At 44.1% G+C, this 23,869-nt stretch overlaps 1 protein-coding gene across 1 annotated transcript in view; it reads right to left on the reverse strand.

Annotated features, from left to right (window-relative positions):
• Window positions 1–14,355, reverse strand: part of LOC118365989 (semaphorin-3C-like) — a 48,522-nt gene extending 34,167 nt beyond the window's left edge. The window contains exons 1-2 of the mRNA XM_052492442.1: window positions 14,133–14,355; window positions 9,448–9,620 (exon numbers count right to left, since the gene is read on the reverse strand). Of these exons, the coding sequence (XP_052348402.1) occupies window positions 9,448–9,583 (136 nt within the window). The 5' untranslated portion in view covers window positions 9,584–9,620; window positions 14,133–14,355. The remainder of the gene's footprint in view (window positions 1–9,447; window positions 9,621–14,132) is intronic.
• Between the last annotated feature and the right edge of the window lie 9,514 nt (window positions 14,356–23,869).

A 23,869-nucleotide genomic window follows, 5' to 3' on the forward strand; every position in this document is an offset into this window, starting at 1 on the left:
TGACTAGCCTCCCAGTCCCTGCCGCTGAAAAACATCCCCACAGCATGATGCTGCCACCACCATGCTTCACTTTAGGGATGGTGCAAGGTTTCCTCCAGACGAGACGCTTGGCATTCAGGCTAAAGAGTTCAACCTTGGTTTCATCAGACCAGAGAATCTTGTTTCTCATGTGGGCTGTCATGTGCCTTTTACTGAGGAGTAGCTTCCGTTTGACCACTCTACCATAAAGGCCTGATTTGTGGATTGCTGCAGAGATGGTTGTCCTTTCTGGAAGGTTCTCCCATCTCCACATAGGAACCCTGGAGCTCTGTCAAAGTGACCATTTGGTTCTTGGTCACCTTCCTGACCAAGGCCCTCTCCCCTGATTGCTCAGTTTGGCCAGGCGGCCAGCTCTGGGAAAAGTCTTGGTGTTTCCAAACTTCTTCCATTTAAGAATAATGGAGGCCACTGTGATCTTGGAGACCTTCAATGCTGCAGACATTGTTTGGTACCCTTCCCAGATCTGTGCCTCGACACAAACCTATGTCAGAGCAAGCACACACCTGTCTATATAAGCTCTACGGACAATTCCTTCAACCTCATGTCCTGGTTTATGCTCTGACATGCACTGTCAACCTTATATAGAAGGTGTGCGCCTTTCCAAATCATGTCCAATGAATTTAATATACCACAGGTGGACTGCAATAAAGTTGTAGAAACATCTCAAGGATGATCAATGGAAACAGGACTCACCTGAGCTCAATTTCAAGTATCATAGAAATGGGTCTGAATACTTGTGTAAATAAGGTATCCGTTTTTTTAATGCATTTGCAATGTCTAAAAAACAGTTTTCACAGTGTCATTATAGCATATTGTGTGTAGATCATGAGATTTTAAAAATAAATCCTTGTTACAATAAGGCTGTAACATAACAACATGTGGTTAAAGGGAAGGGGTCTGAATACTTTCCCAATGCATTGTATGTAATAGTCTAGCTGTGTTCGTTTAACCTTTTCCCTTTTATTACGTATATAACCTTCGCCTTTTTCTATGGAAACTCGCTTAAGCTCAAAGCTAGTATGAGAATAGTTCTGTGTGCAAAATAAAATATTTAATGATACATCTGTAAAAAAGACAGAAAAACAACATTGAGAATACATTTCACAGAATCAGAGACCAACCGTCACCATTTTCATTTAACCTTGTGTATCTTCCAGAAAGATACTGTCTCTTCCATATTGATGGCCATTGATTACCTTTCAACATGGCGCACGGGATGAACACTAAAACATTCATCTGGGGCAGCAAGGTCAAAGACAGGAATGTCAAAACACAGAGACAGGAAGAGAAAGGAGGAGAAAGGAGAGAAAAAGTATGACTGACAGAAGGCTTGTCAAACCCTGCCTTCAAACACAGCAGCCGTAGGCTTTGCTGCAGCCTGTACCCGCTAACCTTCACTGGAGAATGTCCTGTTTCTAACTCAATCAATTAGCTCGGCTAGCAACGGGATACATGCCTGGAGACTCAAACAACAACCACACAAAAAATTACCCTTGTCAGCCTGGTTATTTGTATGTCTAAACATCTCTCTGTCGACAGTATTGACAGGTCACTGGTTTGCATAGCCTTGAACTCCCTGCAGCATACCATCACGGATTTGGGACTTCACTTCAAAGGCAAATTATGTTGCAAATTAAGTTTAGATGCAATCTGGGAAAAATAGTGTAAAGCAGATATGGGATGCTGTGTGAAATTATAAGCATTTTACTTTACTTCCATGCCCCTGAGCAATAATGCAGACACTCTGGTCCACTTTTGCCCCTCGTCAGCCCTGCCTATAACCTTTGACGACCTTCGACTTCCTATTGGCCCTGCTGACGACCATGCAGGCATCAGTCTGTTTGACCTATCCAGGCCCTGTAATTGCGGGAGGGTCAGGGATAGACGACAAAAGGGCAAACCCACAGAGAACACATTATCATGAGATCTGGGGCAAGTTAGGCGATTTATGGTCAGGTTTAAAGGTTTAGGTTCGGCAAGGATAAAACCTTGAACATCAAACCACTGGCTCAGACCTTCCCATTAGATTTAAAGTTTGAGACATTATCTTCCAGGAGGTGAATGTTACATTGGCAAGGTTCTGCTGTTTATCTTCCAAATGATTCCTTCACGTAGGAATTCAGAAAATGTTTGACTTTGGCTGTGTTTCAGTTTCACTGAATGCACCTCTTGATTTCCTTCAGTAAAACGCAAACGTTTTTCAGGATACCTGAGGTATTCCAAATATTCACTTAACAGCTCACAGCCTCAATTTGTTTTATAAAGAGGGACGAAAAAAATCCCTGGTCAGTTTCCATGGTGATTCAGCGGAAAGGTATACCATCAGAAAGTAATCAAATGTGAAGAATTTGCATGCGCACACACCATCCCACAATTAAATAAACATACTTCACAGTTGGACGAGCACCCGATTGTCATCCTTTATAAGTAATGAGGGCAAGGAGGAGATTCTAATGACGCATGATAAAAGAAGGAACTGATCTGAGGAAGCTGGGGAACCAGAGCATCCGTTCTATGGTGAGAGGCTGTGAGACAGACGGCTGTGTGTGTGAGACGTCTGGTTCCGCTCAGGGTTTGGCTGAGAACAGGAGTAGCTCCCAGAGAGAGGGAACATTCATTACAAGAACACCATCTTAATCAATCTCCCACACATCTCTAACTGCAGCTAAGCGACCAAGGCTCTCTACCAAGGACTAGACAGGAGGATTCAAATAGACACCTGCTAAACACACACACATACACTTCACTTTTTTTCCCAACGTAATTTCCATAGTGTCACCCTGACCACCAGCAGTGTTTTACCAGGATAGAAGGACATTAATGACATCTTAAACAAAGACCACCACCCACCCTCAGCCACACGCACCCTGTCAGCGGTGACAGTGACCATGACTCTCAACACCCACTGTGTTAGTGTATAATCCTCTTCACAATCACCCAGAGAGAAACAAAACCAAAATCATCCTACCAGACCATATACAGAAAGCCTTAGAGGTGTAATAAATCTTCTTAGGGTTAGGCCCCTTTTTTTTCTAAATTTCCACCTGAATGACGTGCCCAAAGTAAACTGCCTGTTGCTCAGGCCCTGAAGCCAGGATATGCATATAATTGGTACCACTGGAAAGAAAACATGTTGAAGTTTGTAGAAACGCTAAAATAATATAGGAGAATATAACACAATAGGTATGGTAGGAGAAAATCCAAGGAAAAATCAACCGGAATATTTTTTATTTGTGAGAGACCATGCTCTTACAATGGAAAGTATAAGGGCATACTGGAAATGAGCTTCCTGGATGCAATTCCTATGGCTTCCACTGGGTGTCAGCAGTCTATGTTCAAGGTTTCAGGCTTGTAACTTCAAAAACGAAGAAGAAATATCAGTTTTAGTACAGGGACCCAGTCTTGGAAATTTGTGTTTGCTCTCGACCTGACAGAACACACCTGCTAAAATCGGTTTCCTATTGAACATACTACTTTCCGTAAGAAATCATATAGTTTTCTTATATTTTAGGGTATCTGAGGAGTAAGTAGAAATGTATTTTGACTTGTTGAAACAAAGTTTAGGGGTAGATTTTCAGATTCCTTTCTCTGTATGTTGAACGAATGGATTACTCAAATCGATGGTGCCAACTAAATTGACTTTTTGGGATATAAAGAAGGATTTTATCTAACAAAACAACACTATATGTTATAGCTGGGACAAATCAGAGTAAGATTTTCAAAAGGCATGTGAATATTTAATCGCTATTAGTGAATTTATGAAACCCCTGCTGGTGGAAAAATATTTTGATATGGGGCGCCGTCCTCAAACAATCACATGGCATGTTTTCACTGTAATAGTTACTGTAAATCGGACAGTGCAGTTAGGGTAACACGAATTTAAGCTTTCAACCAATATGAGACACCTTTATATGTACCTAAATGTTTAATATTCATACTTTTTCTGATTATTTATTTGAATAGCGCACCCTCCAGTTTCCCCGGAAGTTGTCCCGCTAGCTTAAGAAGAAGTTGCAATAGCCCTGGGTTCACAACTCGTTAATATGGCCTCCTAACAATTAGATGAGGGCTAAAACATTGTCTTCCTTGCTTGTAAACTCACTGGCAGGTGCAGAACGCAGCCTAACAAAGGTTGTGAAACGTTTCACCTGGGTCAAACAACAGAAATTATCAACATGGCATGAGCCAGGGCCTTTCTGACCAAGAAACTGATGATCAAACGTTTTCTATGCTCAGCAATTTGGCTAAATAAACTGAGATGACATCCAGATACTGCATGCATGTCTTTTTTTTGCGGGGTAAAAAGCCAAGAGAGAGAAGTTCATTCGGTTTCTGATTAAAAGCGTATCACCTATGTCACTGAATCCATTTGAGAAAGGACAATGTTATATGACCACTGGACTAGATCCAGATACATTTTCCACCTTAGTTGAAATGGAAACAAATCTCCATATAATCTATAGCAGGGATTTAAATAAACACAGATTATCAACATCGCAGTGCACTTGATTTGTGGACCATGACAGAGGTGGTAGTAGTAGCCATTTTTTTAAATTTATTTTACCTTTATTTAACTAGGCAAGAACAAATTAAGAACAAATTCTTATTTTCAATGACGGCCTAGGAACAGTGGGTTAACTGCCTGTTCAAGGGCAGAACGACACTGAACGATTTTGTACCTTGTCAGCTCGGGGGTTTGAACTTGCAACCTTCCGGTTACTAGACCAACGCACTAACCACTAGGCTACCCTGCCGCCCCCATCAAATCACCACGCCAAGGGCTCCAAATCACAAAGCTTTCTCTGAGCAGGTGAAGTGTGAATCTGAATGGACTAGGTAATCCTAGCCCAGGATTCAGCTAAATATTTTATTACATTTTCTCTGCTTTTGTTTGGATCCTGGCCTTGGATTAGACCTAGCCCAGTCTAATCTACACCTCACCTGCTCAGAGAAAGCTATAGGAAGCCCACTGTTAGTGGTTTATTATTCAGTCCTTAGTCCTGGGCTTTGTACCATTCTCACATTTGAATGATTCATGGGAAAATATGGCCCTTATCTTCTTTTATCCATGGTTGACAAAACACAGACTTCGGAGCACTCTGCTATTCATTATTTTAACTTTCACTGAGACAGATGGAGTCTGTGTTTTGGAATATATGAAATGAAAGGGGACGCGAGACTAAATATTGGAGAAAATAAAAGTGATTGAAAACAAAAGTTTAAAAACAAATCCCTTTTCATGCTAGTAAATCCATAATGATTTTTGCAAAGAATTGAAGCCCCTCGTTTATTTTCCAGCTTTATTGAAACGTATGGCTGTATTTGACTGTTTATTATATAGGACTGCGTTCTGGGGCCTGAGTTTCTCACTGTTTATTATTGTGTTTTGGCTGTTGTCCCATTGCATTGCATTTGCCTCTCCGAGACAAGATGAAGCAGTGTGAGGGAGCAGGAATGCCAGTGACGGCAACCTCTCCTGGAGACGCGAGCTGACTCACTCAGCCACGTGAACCTGCCTTACCCTCGGCTAGAGTTTCAGGAGAGAGGGAAGAAAAGATGGGTAGCTAGAGGGAGAGAGAGAGATACTGTGTACTGACACAAGACTCCTCCCAGAGTTTGTTTTCTCTTATTTTGGTTTAGTCAGTTTAGGCTGTAGTAATAAAGAGTGTTTACTCCAGGGAAATACAGTATATCTCACCTCCAGTGCAGAACCTTTGACACACACCCTTACACTTGCTGCTGACTGGACCCCCACCTGTTACCCTCTCTGGGCCCTGCACCTCTCTTCTCCCCACCCTGGTACTGGAGAGAGCCCATGCACCCCAAATACTTCCCTCAGTGGGGAAATCCACACTGGAGTTTATTGGAGAGAAGAGCCCTCTCCCTGGGTCAGAGGAGTATAAACTCCCTACATCTGGATCTCTCCCAGGCAGAAGCTCCACTGAAGGCAGGGTGAAATATGGAGCCTGTCCGCCCCAACGGCAAATGATTTCCATCTCCACCAACAAAGATCAGTTCAGCTCAACTCCCCTGTGCTTAACATCTCGGATAGAATAGCTCTAAAATCACAGCATAAAAGCTAACCAACACCTGAAATCTTGGCTCCCAATCACATCTCCATTCCTTTCTTTAAAACATCCTTCTAGTCACTGCCAAATCCCCTCCCCTTCTGTTTTCACACTAATTCAATCCAATGAGTCCCATGAGAACGAAGCACAGCGAAGCACCTACATAGATCATCCTAAGTGACAGACACACATCTGACTTTAAAAAAATAAAAGCTTCTACCGGTCCACCACAAAACCAGCGCTAACCAACCAAGAACCACTTTAGAACATATTTGACTGATAATAGCTCCCTTTGACGTTTCACTAAGATACAGTAGAACTGCACTAAAGCAAGGAACGGGGACAAATCAAATCCACACATGGAAAAGGGATTGACCAATCCCATGATCAGCAGCAGGGATAGATTCATTCCCAGTATGTTGATGGTGAATCTTGGAGGATAGACATTTTAACAGGGCAGGAGTGAATAGGCCTACCGTGGTTGTATGTAAAACCACAGAGGTATTTGAGTGGTTTGGTCTGTTTGCAGTGAGTTAGCAGGCTTTTTCCAAGCCACCAGTAATGCTCCACACATCCCCTAGACAAGAGTATACAGCCTGGGTCCTGTCTGTGAGCAGCTCTGCTGAGTTGGGCGTTTCACTGCCTGTCTCTGGGCTACAGCACTGGGCTACAGCACTCAAGACAATCACAGAGAAACACAGAGAGAAGAGAGGGAGAGGAGAGAGAAAGTCAGTCAATGAAAGGAGAAAGGAGAGACAGTAGGAGAAAAGGGGCAGAGAGAGGATGAGAGCCAGTGAGAGGAAGAGAAAGGTGTCTGGAGTCAAGGACAAAGATGACCACAGTACATCACAGCCTTTCCAAAAACAATGAGTCACAGTCACAACACCTCTTAACACTGTCTGAGCACTCAGATGCCGCACAGACACATGTGCAACACAGACAAAACCTCTTTCAAAGGTAATTCGTAAAAATCCAAATAACTTCACAGATCTTCATTGTAAAGGGTTTAAACACTGTTTATCATGCTTGTTCAATGAACCATAAACAACTAATGAACATGCACCTGTGGAACAGTCGTTAAGATATTAACAGCTTACAGACAGTAGGCAATTAAGGTCAGTTATGAAAACTTAGGACACTAAAGAGGCCTTTCTACTGACTCTGAAGAACACCAAAAGAAAGATGCCCAGGGTCCCTGCTTATCTGTGTGAACATGCCTTAGGCATGCCGCAAGGAGGCATGTGGACTGCAGATGTGGCCAGGGCAATAAATTGCAATGTCCGTGTTACGCACGCCTCTATGAAGAGGGAACTGTGAGATGCCTAAGACAGCGCTACAGGGAGACAGGGCGTACAGCTGATCGTCCTCGTAGTGGCAGACCACGTGTAACAACACCTGCACAGGATCGGTACATCTGAACATCACACCTGCGGGACAGGTACAGGATGGCAACAACAACTGCCCGGGTGACACCAGGAACGCACAATCCCTCTGTCAGTGCTCAGACTGTCCGCAATAGGCTGAGAGATGCTGGACTGAGGGCTGTAGGCCTGTTGTAAGGCAGGTCCTCACCAGACATCACCGGCAACAACGTCGCCTATAGGCACAAACCCACCGTCGCTGGACCAGACAGGACTGGCAAAAAGTGCTCTTCACTGATGAGTCGCGGTTTTGTCTCATCAGGGGTGGTGGTCAGATTCGTGTTTATCGTCAAAGAAATGAGCGTTACACCGAGGTCTGTACTCTGAAGCGGGATCGATTTGGAGGTGGAGGGTCCGTCATGGTCTGGGGCGGTGTGTCACAGCATCATCGGACTGAGCTTGTTGTCATTGCAGGCAATCTCAATGCTGTGCGTTACAGGGAAGACATCCTCCTCCCTAATGTGGTACCCTTCCTGCAGGCTCATCCTGACATGACCCTCCAGCATGACAATGCCACCAGCCATACTGCTCGTTCTATATGTGATTTCCTGCAAGGCAGGAATGTCAGTGTTCTGCCATGGCCAGCGAAGAGCCTGGATCTCAATCCCATTGAGCACGTCTGGGATCTGTTGGATCGGAGGATGAGTGCTAGGGCCATTCCCACCAGAAATGTCCGGGAACTTGCAGGTGCTTTGGTGGAAGAGTGGGGTAACATCTCACAGCAAGAACTGGCAAATCTGGTGCAGTCCATGAGGAGGAGATGCACTGCAGTACTTAATGCAGCTGGTGGCCACACAAGATATTGACTATTACTTTTGATTTTGACCCCCCCTTTGTTCAGAGACACATTATTCCATTTATGTTAGTCACATGTCTGTGGAACTTGTTCAGTTTATGTCTCAGTTGTTGAATCTTATTGTGTAAGTATTTGTATGAACATATGTTAAGTTTGCTGAAAATAAACGCTGTTGACAGTGAGAGGACGTTTCTTTTTTTGCTGAGTTTATAGCACAGCCACACAGTTTCTCCTGCATTGGGCCTGAAGGTACTGAAGGATGATCAAACATACCCATCAGTTTCTGTACAACATCAACACCAGTGTACAGTTCCACTACTTATGAGGAGGGGTAGCTGGTCCCTGAAAGCATGAGAAACAAGAAACAACCCCTCCTCCCCCGCAAACTCCTTCCTAGTTCAGAGGGTTAATAATTCATCAAATTATCTGTGTCATTGAAATTAAATAGAAGAGGAATCAGAGCAAGAGTCTTGTAACAACACTCACAGGGATGGGAAACTGTGCCTCCACCCACTGTGTGTGTTTAACGTTAACCAGGACCAGGCTGAGCCAGGGCAGTCAGTCATTCATGACACAGTACAGTACAATCACAGAGGTACGGCTCTGGCTCGCCTCAATGACATGGAACAGAACAAAGAAATGGAACCACGATTTCAGGGTCTCACAGGCCGAAACCAAGAACATGTCGATGTTAAGGCCCACAGGGACTAAGCAGCATGGGTACTTTAAAGGTTAGAGCCGGCCTCCCACTATCTGGTGGAGAACACTGATTAAATGTCAATCAAACGCAAACATCTAAGGGAACATTCAACGATCTCATCTCAGACATTGCAGAGAAGGTAATTATAGAGTATTTTCTCATTAGTTCAAAATGACAAAGATGATTGTACATCCTCTGGTTGGGCATCAATCTGTTATTGACCATATGTGACCCATTAACACTATAAACTAATAGCTTCATTGTGTTTTGTAAGCTCATCACAGCTGTGGTAAAACACAGCAGACCAGGATGAGACTAAGTCTGAGGTAATGCTTTACGGATGTTCTGTAGAAGGTTAGATGGAGGGCATGTCTGTCCGATGCTTAGGAATTCACTGTTGGAGTAAACAGGACATTTCTTTACCTTCGAAGGAGAGGAAGACTCTTGGCAGTGGCTGGAGGAAGCTGGAGACACAAGTGAGGAGGATAGAGAGAGCCAGGAGGGTGGATCTGACTCCTATCCAGGGCGGGGTCTTAACGACCCCCTCCGGCCACCTCATGACAGCAGGGCCTCACACCACACCTAGTCCAAATAACCTGAGGGAGGAAGAGAGAGGGACATCACTGGTCAGACTACAGTACCACAGATACGGCAGGGATGTTCAAATCCAGTCCACGAGGGCTACAGCACTGCTGATTTTATTCTCTTCCCGGTAGTTAATAGATCCCAGTAATTGATTGATTCACTCATCTCGTTTCCCAGGTCTGAAACAATTCCTGATTAGAATGGTAGGATAAAAACTAGCAGTGATGCAGCCCTCCATGATCTATTCCTGTCCTATGGTGCCTACTTCCTGTCCTATGGTAACTACTTCCTGTTCTAATAATAACACTAAATAAGGAGGATCCGTTTTAAAGGAGAGAGATCAGAGCGTCACATGACAGTTAAATCCATCAGTTACCACATCCTTTAACATGGCTCACTGTTAAATATGGATGAGATTCCTCTACACAAAAGAGCTGGGGGAGAATCTCCTGTCCTGCCTTCACTCTGCTTCCATTATTGGACAAGAGGAGCTCCATTATTGATGAAGACAGGTATTACCAGGGGATCTTCTCCTGTAGAGAGATTACTGCTAACCAAAAAATGTGCAGGCTCTTCTGCCCATGGCCATGCCACTCAATGTCAATGTGTTGTACGCAAAGTATCCATATTGGTTTAATAAAAAATATAAAAAATGTGGGAGACAATAAAATGCACCCAAACAAAGGCAGATCTATATTCTCATGGCTTATAGAGGAGGGTGGGATATCTATGAAACTTTCAATTTGGGATGCAGCTGACAGAAAGGTTGAGGCACTGGGATCAGATGAACCATATATCACCCAGCTGAAATGTAACCTGCATGACGGGCTTGGGGCGTCGTTTGAGGGGCCGCGTGTGAAGAATTAGAACGCATATGGAAAAGTGCAGAAGGGTTAAAGATCTCTTTGGCAGCATGGCTTCCTAAACCGGCCCTAGCCCTCCCTATCCCAGCCCACCCTAGCTGGAGTGAGTTCACGGAGAGAGAAGCCCTTGCGCTGGACTGGAGATGTCAGCCTCACAGCTGCTTAAGCCATCGCTGGAGACCGGAGCCTCAACTGCTGCTGAGTGCCAGGAGTCATTACAGTGAGAGAAGACACAGGCCTGCCATGACACACCACCTCAGCAGGATTAGACACATACAACTGGAACTTCTCTCCTGCTTTAAATCTACCACGGTCATACTGTATAACCTGTCAGGTGATATCATGGAGATCCCTACAAATATGACTGGCACCTAGCTAGTACAACTGACCTGCCCAACTGACCTCCATGTACACAACCAAACTCCACATTGATGTACACAACAGCCTTATAAGGAGCAATGCTCCACATTCTGGTGTACAAAGCCATGTGGATAGCCATAAACATTCATTTGTCTGGCGAGACTGTAGTCCAGAAATACTGCTGCTTGTCGAAGCCTTGCCAGGAATCCTGGCGATGACAATTAAATCGGTCTCCACAAAGGAGGTGGACTTGAATAAATACAGCAATACATTACCGAAGGGGTATAAGAATAATTGGGTTTATTGTGTGTTGTTTGGCCCTTTGCCTAAGGAATGTTCCATCTGACCACTTCAGAGGGAGTCTCTCTTTTCAAAAACGACCAGTCGATGAATGTATGATGACATTTTAAGACCGATTTGTTTTTCCTAGATGCTGAACAGGAGATCTGATCATCTGGCTCTGCCATAAATGTCCTTATTGAATGAGAGAAATTCCTCTGTCTGTCTTTTGTAATGGACTATTCATATTTCACACAATTGAGCGCGTTTACAGTGCATTCGGAAAGAATTCAGACCTCTTGACTTTTTCACATTTAGTTTTGTTACAAACTTATTCTAAAATGTAGTAAATTAATGTTTTTTTTTTCAATCTACACACAGTAACAATGGCAAAGTGAAAACAGGTTTTTACATTATTTACAGAAGTATTCAGACCCTTTGCTATGAGACTCAAAATTGAGCTCAGGTGCATCCTGTTTCCATTGATCATCCTTGAGATGTTTCTACAAATTGGTTGGAGTCCACCTGTGGTAAATTCAATTGATTGGACATGATTTGGAAAGGCACACAGCTGTCAGAGCAAAAACTAAGCCATGAGGTCGAAGGAATTGTCCGTAGAGCTCATGTCTTGGTTTTTGCTCTGACACAGGATTGTGTTGAGGCACAGATCTAGGAAGGGTACCAAAAAAATTCTGCAGCACTGAAGGTCCCCAAGAACACTCATCAAGAACACCCAGGTCCCCATCATTCTTAAATGGAACAAATTTGGAACCACTAAGACTCTTCCTAGAGCTGGCCGCTCGGCCAAACTGAGCAATCGGGGGAGAAGGGCCTTGGTCAGGGAGGTGACCAAGAACCAGATGGTCACTTCTACAGATCTCCAAAGTTACTCTGGGAAGATGGGAGAACCATCCAGAAGGACAACCATCTCTGCAACACTCCACCAATCAGGCCTTTATGGTGGAGTGGCCAGACAGAAGCCACTCTTCAGTAAAACACACATGGCAGCCCAAATGGCAACTAAAGACTCTCAGACCACGGGAAACAAGATTCTCTTGTCTGATGAAACCAAGATTGAACTCACTCTCTCAAGTGTCACATCTGGAGGAAACCTGGCACAATCCCTACGGTGAAGCATGGTGGTGGCAGCATCATGCTGTGGGGATGTTTTTCAGTGGCAGGGACTGGGAGACTAGTCAGGATCGAGGGAAAGATGAACAGAGCAAAGTATAGAGAGATCCTTGATGAAAACCTGCTCCGAAGCACTCAGGACCTCAGACAGGGGCGAAGGTTCACCTTCCAACAGGACAACGACCCTAAGCACACAGCCAAGACAACGGAGGAGTGGCTTTGGGACAAGTCTCTGAATGTCCTCGAGTGGCCCAACCAGAGCCCGGACTTGAACCCGAACGAACATCTCTGGAGAGACCTGGACATAGCTGTGCAGCGACACTCCCCATCCAACCTGAGAGAGCTTGAGAGGATCTTCAGAGAGGAATGGGAGAAACTCCCCAAATGCAGGTGTGTCAAGCTTGTAGCGTAATACATAAGAAGTCAAGGCTGTAATCGCTGCCAAAGGTGCTTCAACAAAGTACTGAGTAAAGGGTCTGAATATAAAAAAATATATTTCAGTTTTTTTTTATACATTTGCAAGCTGCAGTATTTCTGGACAGAGTACAGTCTTGCCAGACAAATTAATGTGAATATTTATAGCTCTTCATATGGCTTTGTACACTAGAACGTGGTCGTTATGCGGTATTGTGTGTAGACTGATGAGGGGAAAAAAACAATTTTATACATTTTAAAATAAGGCTGTACCGTAACAAAATGTGGAAAAAGTCAAGGGGTCTGAATACTTTCCGAATGCACTGTACATGGAACGTAATGGGGAAAAAGCAGTCTCATCTGGGTTACGACTTGATAAATGGCTTGTTTTGGTCCAGACTCGCTCTTCTTCCTGGTCCTATTTGTACAAAGATTCCTACTTTAAATAGAGATAACCACACTGTAATTACAACACATAAATTAGACAAGAGACTGTGTCTCTCTCTCTAGTCATGGCAGAGCTGCTATTTAGACCTAGAGCATGTAAATAATAGCAGATGCTAAATAATAATAGTAATAGTCATAATAATATATTGAGAGTATAGAGTTAATCTGTGTGAATTGTCTGTATCGGAGTGATCCCTCTGCCTACAAGATCTACCAGAGGGCCTCCGAGTGTTCACACCACACCTTGTCACTCACAAGTTAACGGCTCGGGTACATGGACAAGTTGCCAAGCACACGTTTGACTAGGGAGAGCTAAGGAAAACTGAGTGATTGTGTTCCGAAAACAGAGGATTCAGGGCTCTACAGTAACCAGTTGAATAGAATTGAATAATAATTTTTTAACAATATCTTTGGTTTATCGTCAATCATCTCAGACTCACAATCTTCTATTTTTACTCATATAGTTAATGTCAGACAACGTGACAATCTCAGTCCCGGAGCAAAGGCACACTTGTGATCACGCTGATATATTTGTCATAGTACGTCCTATAACAATGATACTTATTTCTACTCAATGTAAATGTGAATATAACACGTATCCCACCATAAATACAGTATGGTGTGCAAACATCAGTGATGAAGAACAATCAAAAACATGTTCAATGATCAGCATTACTTTTCAGACGCCTCACAGCACCTCATTTCAGACCTATTGTGACAAAACAGAAAACCCCTTATCCATCATTATAGAACGGAGAAAATAAACTACCAAACTGCAAATGGGTATCTAAATTAACAAGACACAAATTTAGCTACATTTGGATGAAGTATTTCTTAATACTTGTCTAAATGTGTTCCCTTTCAGCCGTTCTTATTCCCTTTCCGTCTGTCTACCAGTGGGACCCTGCACCTGTTAGCCCGAGTCCACGCAGCCCTCTCCCACTACCCCTGTGAGTGATCTCTCTGTCACAAAGATTGACTGTCCACACACCCCTGTCCCAGCCTAGGACAGCCCAGCCTACGACCCACCTTATAAGGCTTCCTCTCCTGCTCTGTCTCTGTCCCGATCCCAAAGCCCTGGTTCCCTGTTTGTTCCTGTGTTGACCCAGTCCTTATCCTCTTCAATCACTTTAGCACCACTGAGACGGTTCTCTCCCAGAAAGAAGGCAGAGAAGAGAGCACTGCTGCTATTCCATCCAACCGCCTGCAGGACTGACTTGATGAGTGAAAGAGAAAGAGATGATAGAGGGAAGGGGAGAGAGAGGAGGAGAGAGAGAAAGGGCTGGCTTCCTATTACATACTCTACTGAAGCCCCCCCGTTTCTCTTTCTCTCTTCCCCTCCGTCAGCTAACGAGACAGCGAACTGATCACCCAATCCCTCCCAGTACTAACATTTATCTGGTGGAGGATTCCCATCTCACACACACAGACAGAGGACTCCTACCTCACACAAACACAGACAGACAGAGGACTCCTACCTCACACAAACACAGACAGACAGAGGACTCATACCTCACACAAACACAGACAGAGGACTCCTACTTCACACAGACACAGACAGACAGAGGTCTCCTACCTCACACAGACACAGACAGACAGAGGACTCCTACCTCACACAAACACAGACAGACAGAGGACTCCTACCTCACACAAACACAGACAGACAGAGGACTCCTACCTCACACAAACACAGACAGACAGAGGACTCCTACCTCACACAAACACAGACAGACAGAGGACTCCTACCTCACACAAACACAGACAGACAGAGGACTCCTACCTCACACAAACACAGACAGACAGAGGACTCCTACCTCACACAGACACAGACAGACAGAGGACTCCTACCTCACACAAACACAGACAGACAGAGGACTCCTACCTCATACAGACTCAGACAGACAGAGAACTCCTACCTCACACAAACACAGACAGACAGAGAACTCCTACCTCACACAAACAGACAGACAGAGGACTCCTACCTCACACAGGCAGACAGAAGACTCCTACCTCACACAGACACAGACAGACAGAGGTCTCCTACCTCACACAAACACAGACAGACAGAGGACTTCTACCTCACATAAACACAGACAGACAGATGTCTCCTACCTCACACAAACACAGACAGACAGAGGACTCCTACCTCACACAGGGAGACAGAGGACTCCTACCTCACACAGACACAGACAGACAGAGGACTCCTACCACACACAGACAGACAGAGGACTCCTACCTCACACAAACACACAGACAGACAGAGGTCTCCTACCTCACACAAACACAGACAGACAGAGGACTCCTACCACAAACACAGACAGACAGGACACAGAGGACTCCTACCTCAGACACAGACAGAGGACTCCTACCTCACACAGACACAGACAGACAGAGGACTCAGACAGACAGAGGACTCACACAGACACAGATAGACAGAGGACTCCTCCTACAAACACAGACAGACAGAGGACTCAAACACAGATAGACAGAGGACTCCTACCTCACTCAAACACAGACAGACAGAGGGCTCCTACCTCACACAGACACAGACAGACAGAGGACTCCTTCCTCACACAGACAGACAGAGGACTCCTACCTCACACAGACACAGACAGACAGAGGACTCCTACCTCACACAGGCAAACAGAGGACATCCACCTCACACAAACACAGGCAAACAGAGGACATCCTACCTCACACAAACACAGGCAAACAGACAGGACTCCTACATCACACAAACAGGACAACAGAGGACTCCTACCTCACACAAACACAGACAAACAGAGGACTCCTACCTCACACAAACACAGGCAAACAGAGGACTCCTACATCACACAAACACAGGCAAACAGAGGACTCCTACCTCACAAAAACACAGGCAAACAGAGGACTCCTACATCACACAAACACAGGCAAACAGAGGACTCCTACCTCACACAAACACAGGCAAACAGAGGACTCCTACATCACACAAACACAGGCAAACAGAGGACTCCTACCTCACAAAAACACAGGCAAACAGAGGACTCCTACATCACACAAACACAGGCAAACAGAGGACTCCTACATCACACAAACAGAGGACTCCTATATCACACAAACACAGGCAAACAGAGGACATCCTACCTCACACAAACACAGGCAAACAGAGGACATCCTACCTCACACAAACACAGGCAAACAGAGGACATCCTATCTCACACAAACACAGGCAAACAGAGGACTCCTACATCACACAAACAGGCAAACAGAGGACTCCTACATCACACAAACACAGGCAAACAGAGGACTCCTACATCACACAAACAGGACAACAGAGGACTCCTACATCACACAAACAGGACAACAGAGGACTCCTACATCACACAAACAGGACAACAGAGGACTCCTACATCACACAAACACAGGCAAACAGAGGACTCCTACATCACACAAACAGGACAGCAGAGGACTCCTACATCACACAAACACAGGCAAACAGAGGACTCCTACATCACACAAACACAGGACAACAGAGGACTCCTACATCACACAAACACAGGCAAACAGAGGACTCCTACATCACACAAACAGAGGACTCCTACATCACACAAACACAGGCAAACAGAGGACTCCTACATCACACAAACACAGGCAAACAGAGGACTCCTACATCACACAAACAGAGGACTCCTACATCACACAAACACAGGCAAACAGAGGACTCCTACATCACACAAACACAGGCAAACAGAGGACTCCTACCTCACACAAACACAGGCAAACAGAGGACTCCTACATCACACAAACAGGAAAACAGAGGACTCCTACCTCACGCAGACAGACAGAGGCAACCAGGGAGAAAGCAGGAGAAGCAGGAGAATATGAGAGAGACAGAGAGTCAGTACCAATCATTTATGTCCAGCAGAGCCCTGGACAGTTTATCCATGGACACTACCCAAACACATTCAGTCATATTGCCCTTCAGCAGTAGATGAAATGAAAACACAGACTCTTCCTTCTTCACTATCTACACTACACACCAACACAATATTAAATATTATTCCTGTTGAACGTATCCAAATAATACCAATCACAACTAACATGGGCTGGAGACAGTTTCAAAAACAACACATTCATTATTTCATAGTAGTGTTGTAAAATGTTACAGCCCAGATTTTGAGTTAGTCGGGGGACATATTTTCTTCATGCTGAAATATTTCAAATCGGTTGTGAGACGTTATATGAATTCTGATGATAATTTGATATCCTAAGGAAGTTACTATGGCATTCACACAAATATTCCTAAACTATTCATTTCCTCCACTTTTGTTCTTATGTAGCCTGGCTCTCCATTCTAATATACAGTATATATATACACAGCTGAAGTTGGAAGTTTACATACACCCTCATGATGCCATCTATTTTGTGAAGTGCACCAGTCCCTCCTGCAGCAAAGCACCCCCACAACATGATGCTGCCACCCCCATGCTTCATGGTTGGGATGGTGTTCTTCGGCTTGCAAGACTCCCCCTTTTTCCTCCAAACATAAATATATTTATATTTTTGTTTCATCAGACCGGAGGACATTTCTCCAAAAAGTATGATCTTTGTGCAGTTGCTCCCAAGGATAAACCAGACTTGTGGAAGTCTACACATTTTCTTCTGAGGTCTTGGCTGATTTCTTTTGATTTTCCCATGATGTCAAGCAAAGAGGCACTGAGTTTGAAGGTAGGCCTTGAAATGCATCCACAGGTACACCTCCAATTGACTCAAATGATGTCAATTAACCTATCAGAAACTTCTAAAGCCATATCATCATTTTCTGGAATTTTCCAAGTTGTTTAAAGGCACAGTCAACTTAGTGTATGTAAACTTCTGACCCATTGGAATTGTGATACAGGTAATTATAACTGAAATAATCTGTCTGTAAACAATTGTTGGAAAAATGACTTGTGTCATGCACAAAGTAGATGTCCTAACCGACTTGCCAAAACTATAGTTTGTTTATAAGAAATGTGTGGAGTGGTTGAAAAACGAGTTTTAATGACTCCAACCTAAGTGTATGTAAACTTCCGAATTCAACTGTATAAACACACTTAATTATTCCATTGCTGTCACGACTTCTGCCGAAGTCGTTGCCTCTCCTTGTTCGGGCGGTGCTCGGCGTTCGACGTCACCGGTCTTCTAGCCATCATTGATCCTTTTTTCATTTTCAATTGGTTTTGTCTCGTCTTCCCACACACCTGTTTTCAATCCCATTCATTACCTGTTGTGTATTTAACCCTCTGTTTCCCCTCATGTCTTTGTCAGAGATTGTTTTATTGTCAGTGTAGTGTGATTGTTGTTTAGGTGCGCGTCGGGTCCTCGTACCCATGTTTGTTTGTTTATGTACAGTTAGTGTTATGGAGCATACTCGTTGGACTTTATTAAAAGACTCCATTTTACACTCCATTTGACTCTCCTGCGCCTGACTTCCCTGCCACCTAATTACACCTATGCATGACAATTGCCTTTACTAAGGTATAGCCAAAAGCTTGCATTCTAAGTCACAGGGTAGGTTAGTGCATCCCTGAGAGATCCACTATAGTTGGGTTGCCTCTGGGAGCATATGGCTTATCATCTAAGTGGTATGCCCTCTCTCAGACCAGAAGCATGCAACAATACAATGCAGAGACCATATCACTTTCAGAGTCACCTCAAAACACACCCACCAAACACACTTTAAAGGGGTCATTGGAGTCCTGGGTCATGTTCAAACGTTTTGCAACATAATATGAACAGTTACATTTCTCATTAAACAAGTTTAGGTAATCTCTCCTTGTTTCAGTACATTTTATTCAATTTGGTGCCTAATGAACACAACCCTGTTGTGCTGAGTCAGCTTTGGGGGGTTACAATTAAGGGGGTCCTGAAAAGAGGGAGCATTTACTTGTATTTTCCACCAGTGAGTTGAGTAGGAACCTCATGATGAGATATGTAATGGTATCTCCTCGTTTCTACCTCTACTGCCCAGCAAATTGTGCCAAAACAAAACCACATTGTTCAAAGGCCTGACACATACCTAAATACATGAATGAGATGTGTTACCACACATAGTAGCCACATGCCAATGTGTGCTATATTTCCAGAGTGCACTCCAGAGAGCTGTGAGGTATTGTACATTCTACCCAGGTTGTGTTTCCATGAATGGGTACATTTGTGTTGCTCTTGGAATGACTTGAAAGACTCCTGTCAGTTTATGGGTAAAGGTAAGCAGGATTGACACTTTTACATTTTAAAAGCTTTGAGGTTGAGTTTTCACAGAGTTTGAGAGCTTGGTACAAACCAATGTGTTATGGTTTCAATACATTTTCAATATACAATCAACTGGAAAAATGCATTCCAAATGTGTTTTATGAAACTAAGTCAGAGAACATTTGTTAAAAATACATTGCAACACAATATTAAGACAAATGCATTAATTTAGTGTGTGTGAGCGAGTGTGTGTGTATTTACTACTACTATGTGTGGGTGTGTGTGTATTTACTACTACTATGTGTGGGTGTGTGTGTATTTACTACTACTATGTGTGGGTGTGTGTGTATTTACTAATATGTGTGGGTGTGCTCCTACATGTCTATTTAAGGGAGGAAGAGAGAGGGCAGTAAAGCTAGAAGCGGAGACAGGGAAATAATTACCCCTCTCTCTGACAGATGAGCTGATTTATGCCTCTCCAATTAAACTGTCAGGATATGGAGCAGCAGAGCGGGAGAGACCATTTCATAGGGCCGTAAAGCCTCTTCTCTTCACCCAGAGAGAATTGAGGCAGAAGGGGTCTCCTCTTTATCCAGCCCATCTACAGATGAGAGGAGCAGTAAATTACTCTAATGGCTGTGATGAAGCTGAGAGCACGTCTGCCTCAGACAGAAGGGACGGGCTGCAACTATCTTCATGACATTACATACAGAAATGAGAGACATTATTATCGAGGATGAGAGGAGGGAAACCTTTCCGAATAACAGCCCTCTCTGACACTGTAAACGATGTAGGTAGCTGCAACTCTCTCACACTGAGAACAGGATGCATTCTCTGTGGTGTCATGTAAAACATGTCCGCTCTGTGTAGAGAGGCCAGAGATGATAAAACATTGGTATGCTTCATTTGGAGTTTTCCAAAAATGTCTTGTTGGGAGGATAAATACATTTTCAGTTTAGAGAATTTATCAGGCAATCTGAACTGTCCACCTGTACTTATGACTGTGTCTTTGTTTCACAAGCAGACCGCGCACACACACGCGCATGTGTTTTTTGTTTGCCACACCTAAGTTAAATACATTGAGCGATGGCTAGGGTTACGGGTGATTCCACTAAGCCAAAATGTTCCGTCACACACATCTGCTTTCATGGTATGTGATTCTATACCAGAGAGTTCAGAGTGTAATACAACAAGAACTCTGAGACTACATGGACAATCTATCAGGCTGAGCATGGAATATTCCTCCCTTCAAGTTAGGTCTTACTCATAACACAAATCAAGATTTCTCTGCACTCTTTGGACATTTGCCTTCAGCTTCGCATCAGTCGCTCTGGATAAGAGCGTCTGCTAAATGACTTAAATGTAAATGTAAATGTAACAGATGTTTCTGGCAAAAGTGACTAAGAGAGCTGTATTCGGTGGCCTGTGCGGGAATTGAACCAACAACCCTGGTGTTGCCAGCATCATGCTCTAACCCACTGAGCCAATGAAACCTCCAATTGGTTCCTACTGTGTGAGTACTGCCTGGTGAAACAGTATAGTTGGGAAGTCATTATCATAGCTACAGGCTCTAACTAATTAGCTCCAATAAACAACTAATTGGAGATGATAAAAGATGTGAGGCAGAGAGCTGACCTTGTCTTGCTCCCTCAGTGTGTATCCAACATTGATATGGTATTGAACCCCCACCAGCTTGAGTACAGGCACTCCATAGCGCTCTGGTCAAAAGTAGTGCAAGTATACACTGAGGATACAAAACATTAGGAACACATGATCTTTCCATGATACAGACCGACCAGGTGAAAGCTACAATCCCTTATTGTGGTCGTTTGTTAAATCCACTTCAAATCAGTGTAGATGAAGGGGCGGAGACAGGTTAAAGAAGGATTGTTAAGTCTTGAGATGTGGAAACATAGATGGTGTATGTGTGCCGTTCAGTGAATGGGCAAGACAAAAGACATCCAAGCCAACATGATACAACTGTGGAAAGCATTGGAGTCAACATGGGCCAGCATCCCTGTGGAATGCTTGACACCTTGTAGAGTCCATTCCCCGACAACTTGAAACTGTTCCGAGGGCAAAAAGGGGGGGAAACGCAATATCAGGAAGGTGTTCTTAATGTTTTGTACACTCAGTGTATAGAGAATAGCATGCCATTTCGGACAGCATATGTACCTCTGACAAATACTACCCAAATTGCACACGACATTCCAATCAACGGACTGAAGCTTATTGCAAACCCTCTCCTCAATTACCAAGGGAATGACGGGCATGATAACGAGGCAGGAGTGTATGAGTAGTGGGCGCCTGAACGAGCTAATGATGGATTGATTTGCGTGTTGTACGTGTTATGAGAGGTATAATCAGGACATATTGTTTTCTCTGTTGGTGCAGCTGCTCTGGTTTTGCATATCTCTCCCTCCATCTGTGCACACAGCACATAGTTAAGGCCGCCGCTGCCACTTAGCCATGAAAGACTGCAATAACAACAGCAGAAAACGTGAATAGTGGGGTCAGTAATAACCTACCAGGCAGCGAGAGGGGGGACTCTGATCTGAAAATCACCGTGTGTTAGATTAATAGACTGGCCGTTGCCACCCTGGACGGGGAGAGAGAGAGAGAGAGAGAGAGAGAGAGAGAGAGAGAGAGAGAGAGAGAGAGAGAGAGAGAGAGAGAGAGAGAGAGAGAGAGAGAGAGAGAGAGAGAGAGAGAGAGAGAGTAGGAGAGAGAGAGAGAGAGAGAGAGAGAGAGAGAGAGAGAGAGAGAGAGAGAGAGAGGAGAGAGAGAGAGAGAGAGAGAGAGAGAGAGAGAGAGAGAGAGAGAGAGAGAGAGAGAGAGAGAGAGAGAGAGAGAGAGAGAGAGAGAGAGAGAGAGAGAGAGAGAGAGAGAGAGAGAGAGAGAGAGAGAGAGAGAGAGAGAGAGAGAGAGAGAGAGAGAGAGTAGGAGAGAGAGAGAGAGAGAGAGGAGAGAGAGAGAGAGAGAGAGAGAGAGAGTAGGAGAGAGAGAGAGAGAGAGAGAGAGAGAGAGAGAGAGAGAGAGATAGGAGAGAGAGAGAGAGAGAGAGAGAGAGAGAGAGAGAGAGATAGAGAGAGAGAGAGAGAGAGAGAGAGAGAGAGAGAGAGAGGAGAGAAAGAGAGAGAGAGAGGAATTCAGCTGGAGTCACAGTCGGTGTTGAAACAGCTTGAGGTAGAACTCCTCAGACACTCGTCTTTGAAAGCGTTCCCCTCAGACGGTGTTGAAGAATTCCATTACTGTAGTACAGTTGTAGTTTTGGCGGAATCAGCGCAGCCGAGACTACTTCTTCAGTCTAATGTAGAATGACTTGGCACTTGAGGGAAACAGAGGGAGATTTTTCTACAAACGAGAGCATTTCCATATCTAAAGGACATCATCTCACAGTGGAGGCTGGACGGAAGGTCCAGAAATAACAGCCTATAGAGAAAGGAGAGGAGGAACTCAATTAACTAAGTGACTCATAATACCCAGACAGACTCATAATAGCGAGTCTGTGTGAAAAGGAACGATTACTTCTAAACTAGCTTCTGGCTGACGTCTGTTTGACCCCAGACTACATGAATCCTACAAAGTAAATTCAACCCAGAACACTGTTCATAATATCTCCACACCTGATCCTATTATGAATCGCATACCTTCGAGGTCGCCCAATGAAGACTAAGGCAGCCAGGGCGCGAGGAAATGAAGACATCATCAGGTGTCTAATAATAGCGCTGCTTCTCACCATTAGTTCTGCCAACACAGTCTCATACATTACAGCTCCCAGAAAGTCCCACAGGAAGGGCCAGAGTTAGATTATGGGATCAATCAACTGTTATACTACCTCCACTTTCCTACTACTCTCCTCTTCCTTCCCTGAGGTGCACTGTACAAGTCAACTTTAATCTCAACTGGTCTTCCTGTTGTTTATGACATGTATATACCACACCTGGGTTCAAAGACTACTTGAAATACTTTGTAAATACTTACACTAGGCTTGAATGAGCTTTCCTGGCCAATAGAGTAGTCACAATAGTGCAAACCCTGACCATCTGGCACTCCAGGTAGGCTAGAAAAAACACTAAAAGAATTTGAAAGATTTCAAATAGTATCTGAACCCAGGTCTGGTATACAGCAGCGTGAACTGTTTGGAGAACCCCACCCCTCACCCCCTGCCACTGAATAATATTGTCTGTCACAGTGCCAAACACCTCAGCAAGGGGTACAGCATAATAATATCATATGTTCCCTCGCAGGTTTAATCTTCTCAATTACATCTCTCTAGCTCAGGCCTTAACTTCAATAGGAAAAGCATATTGGAGTTGAGTTATAAGATTTATACCACTTCCTGTAGTTTTGTCTAGCCATGGTCTGTGATAAAGGGTACAGTTACAGTTACTAGCAGAGATAATTCTGACCTTCCTATCCAGGGATCTATGGCATATCATTTCAATTTCATGTATTTTGGAGGGTGACAATGGTACCTTAAGTCATGATGAGAACAGTTATCAGGAAAAGGTCCAATTTAAAGGACCAATGTCCCATGTACACTGTAA

The sequence above is a fragment of the Oncorhynchus keta genome, chromosome 33 (assembly GCF_023373465.1).
Source record: "Oncorhynchus keta strain PuntledgeMale-10-30-2019 chromosome 33, Oket_V2, whole genome shotgun sequence".
NCBI lineage: Eukaryota > Metazoa > Chordata > Actinopteri > Salmoniformes > Salmonidae > Oncorhynchus > Oncorhynchus keta.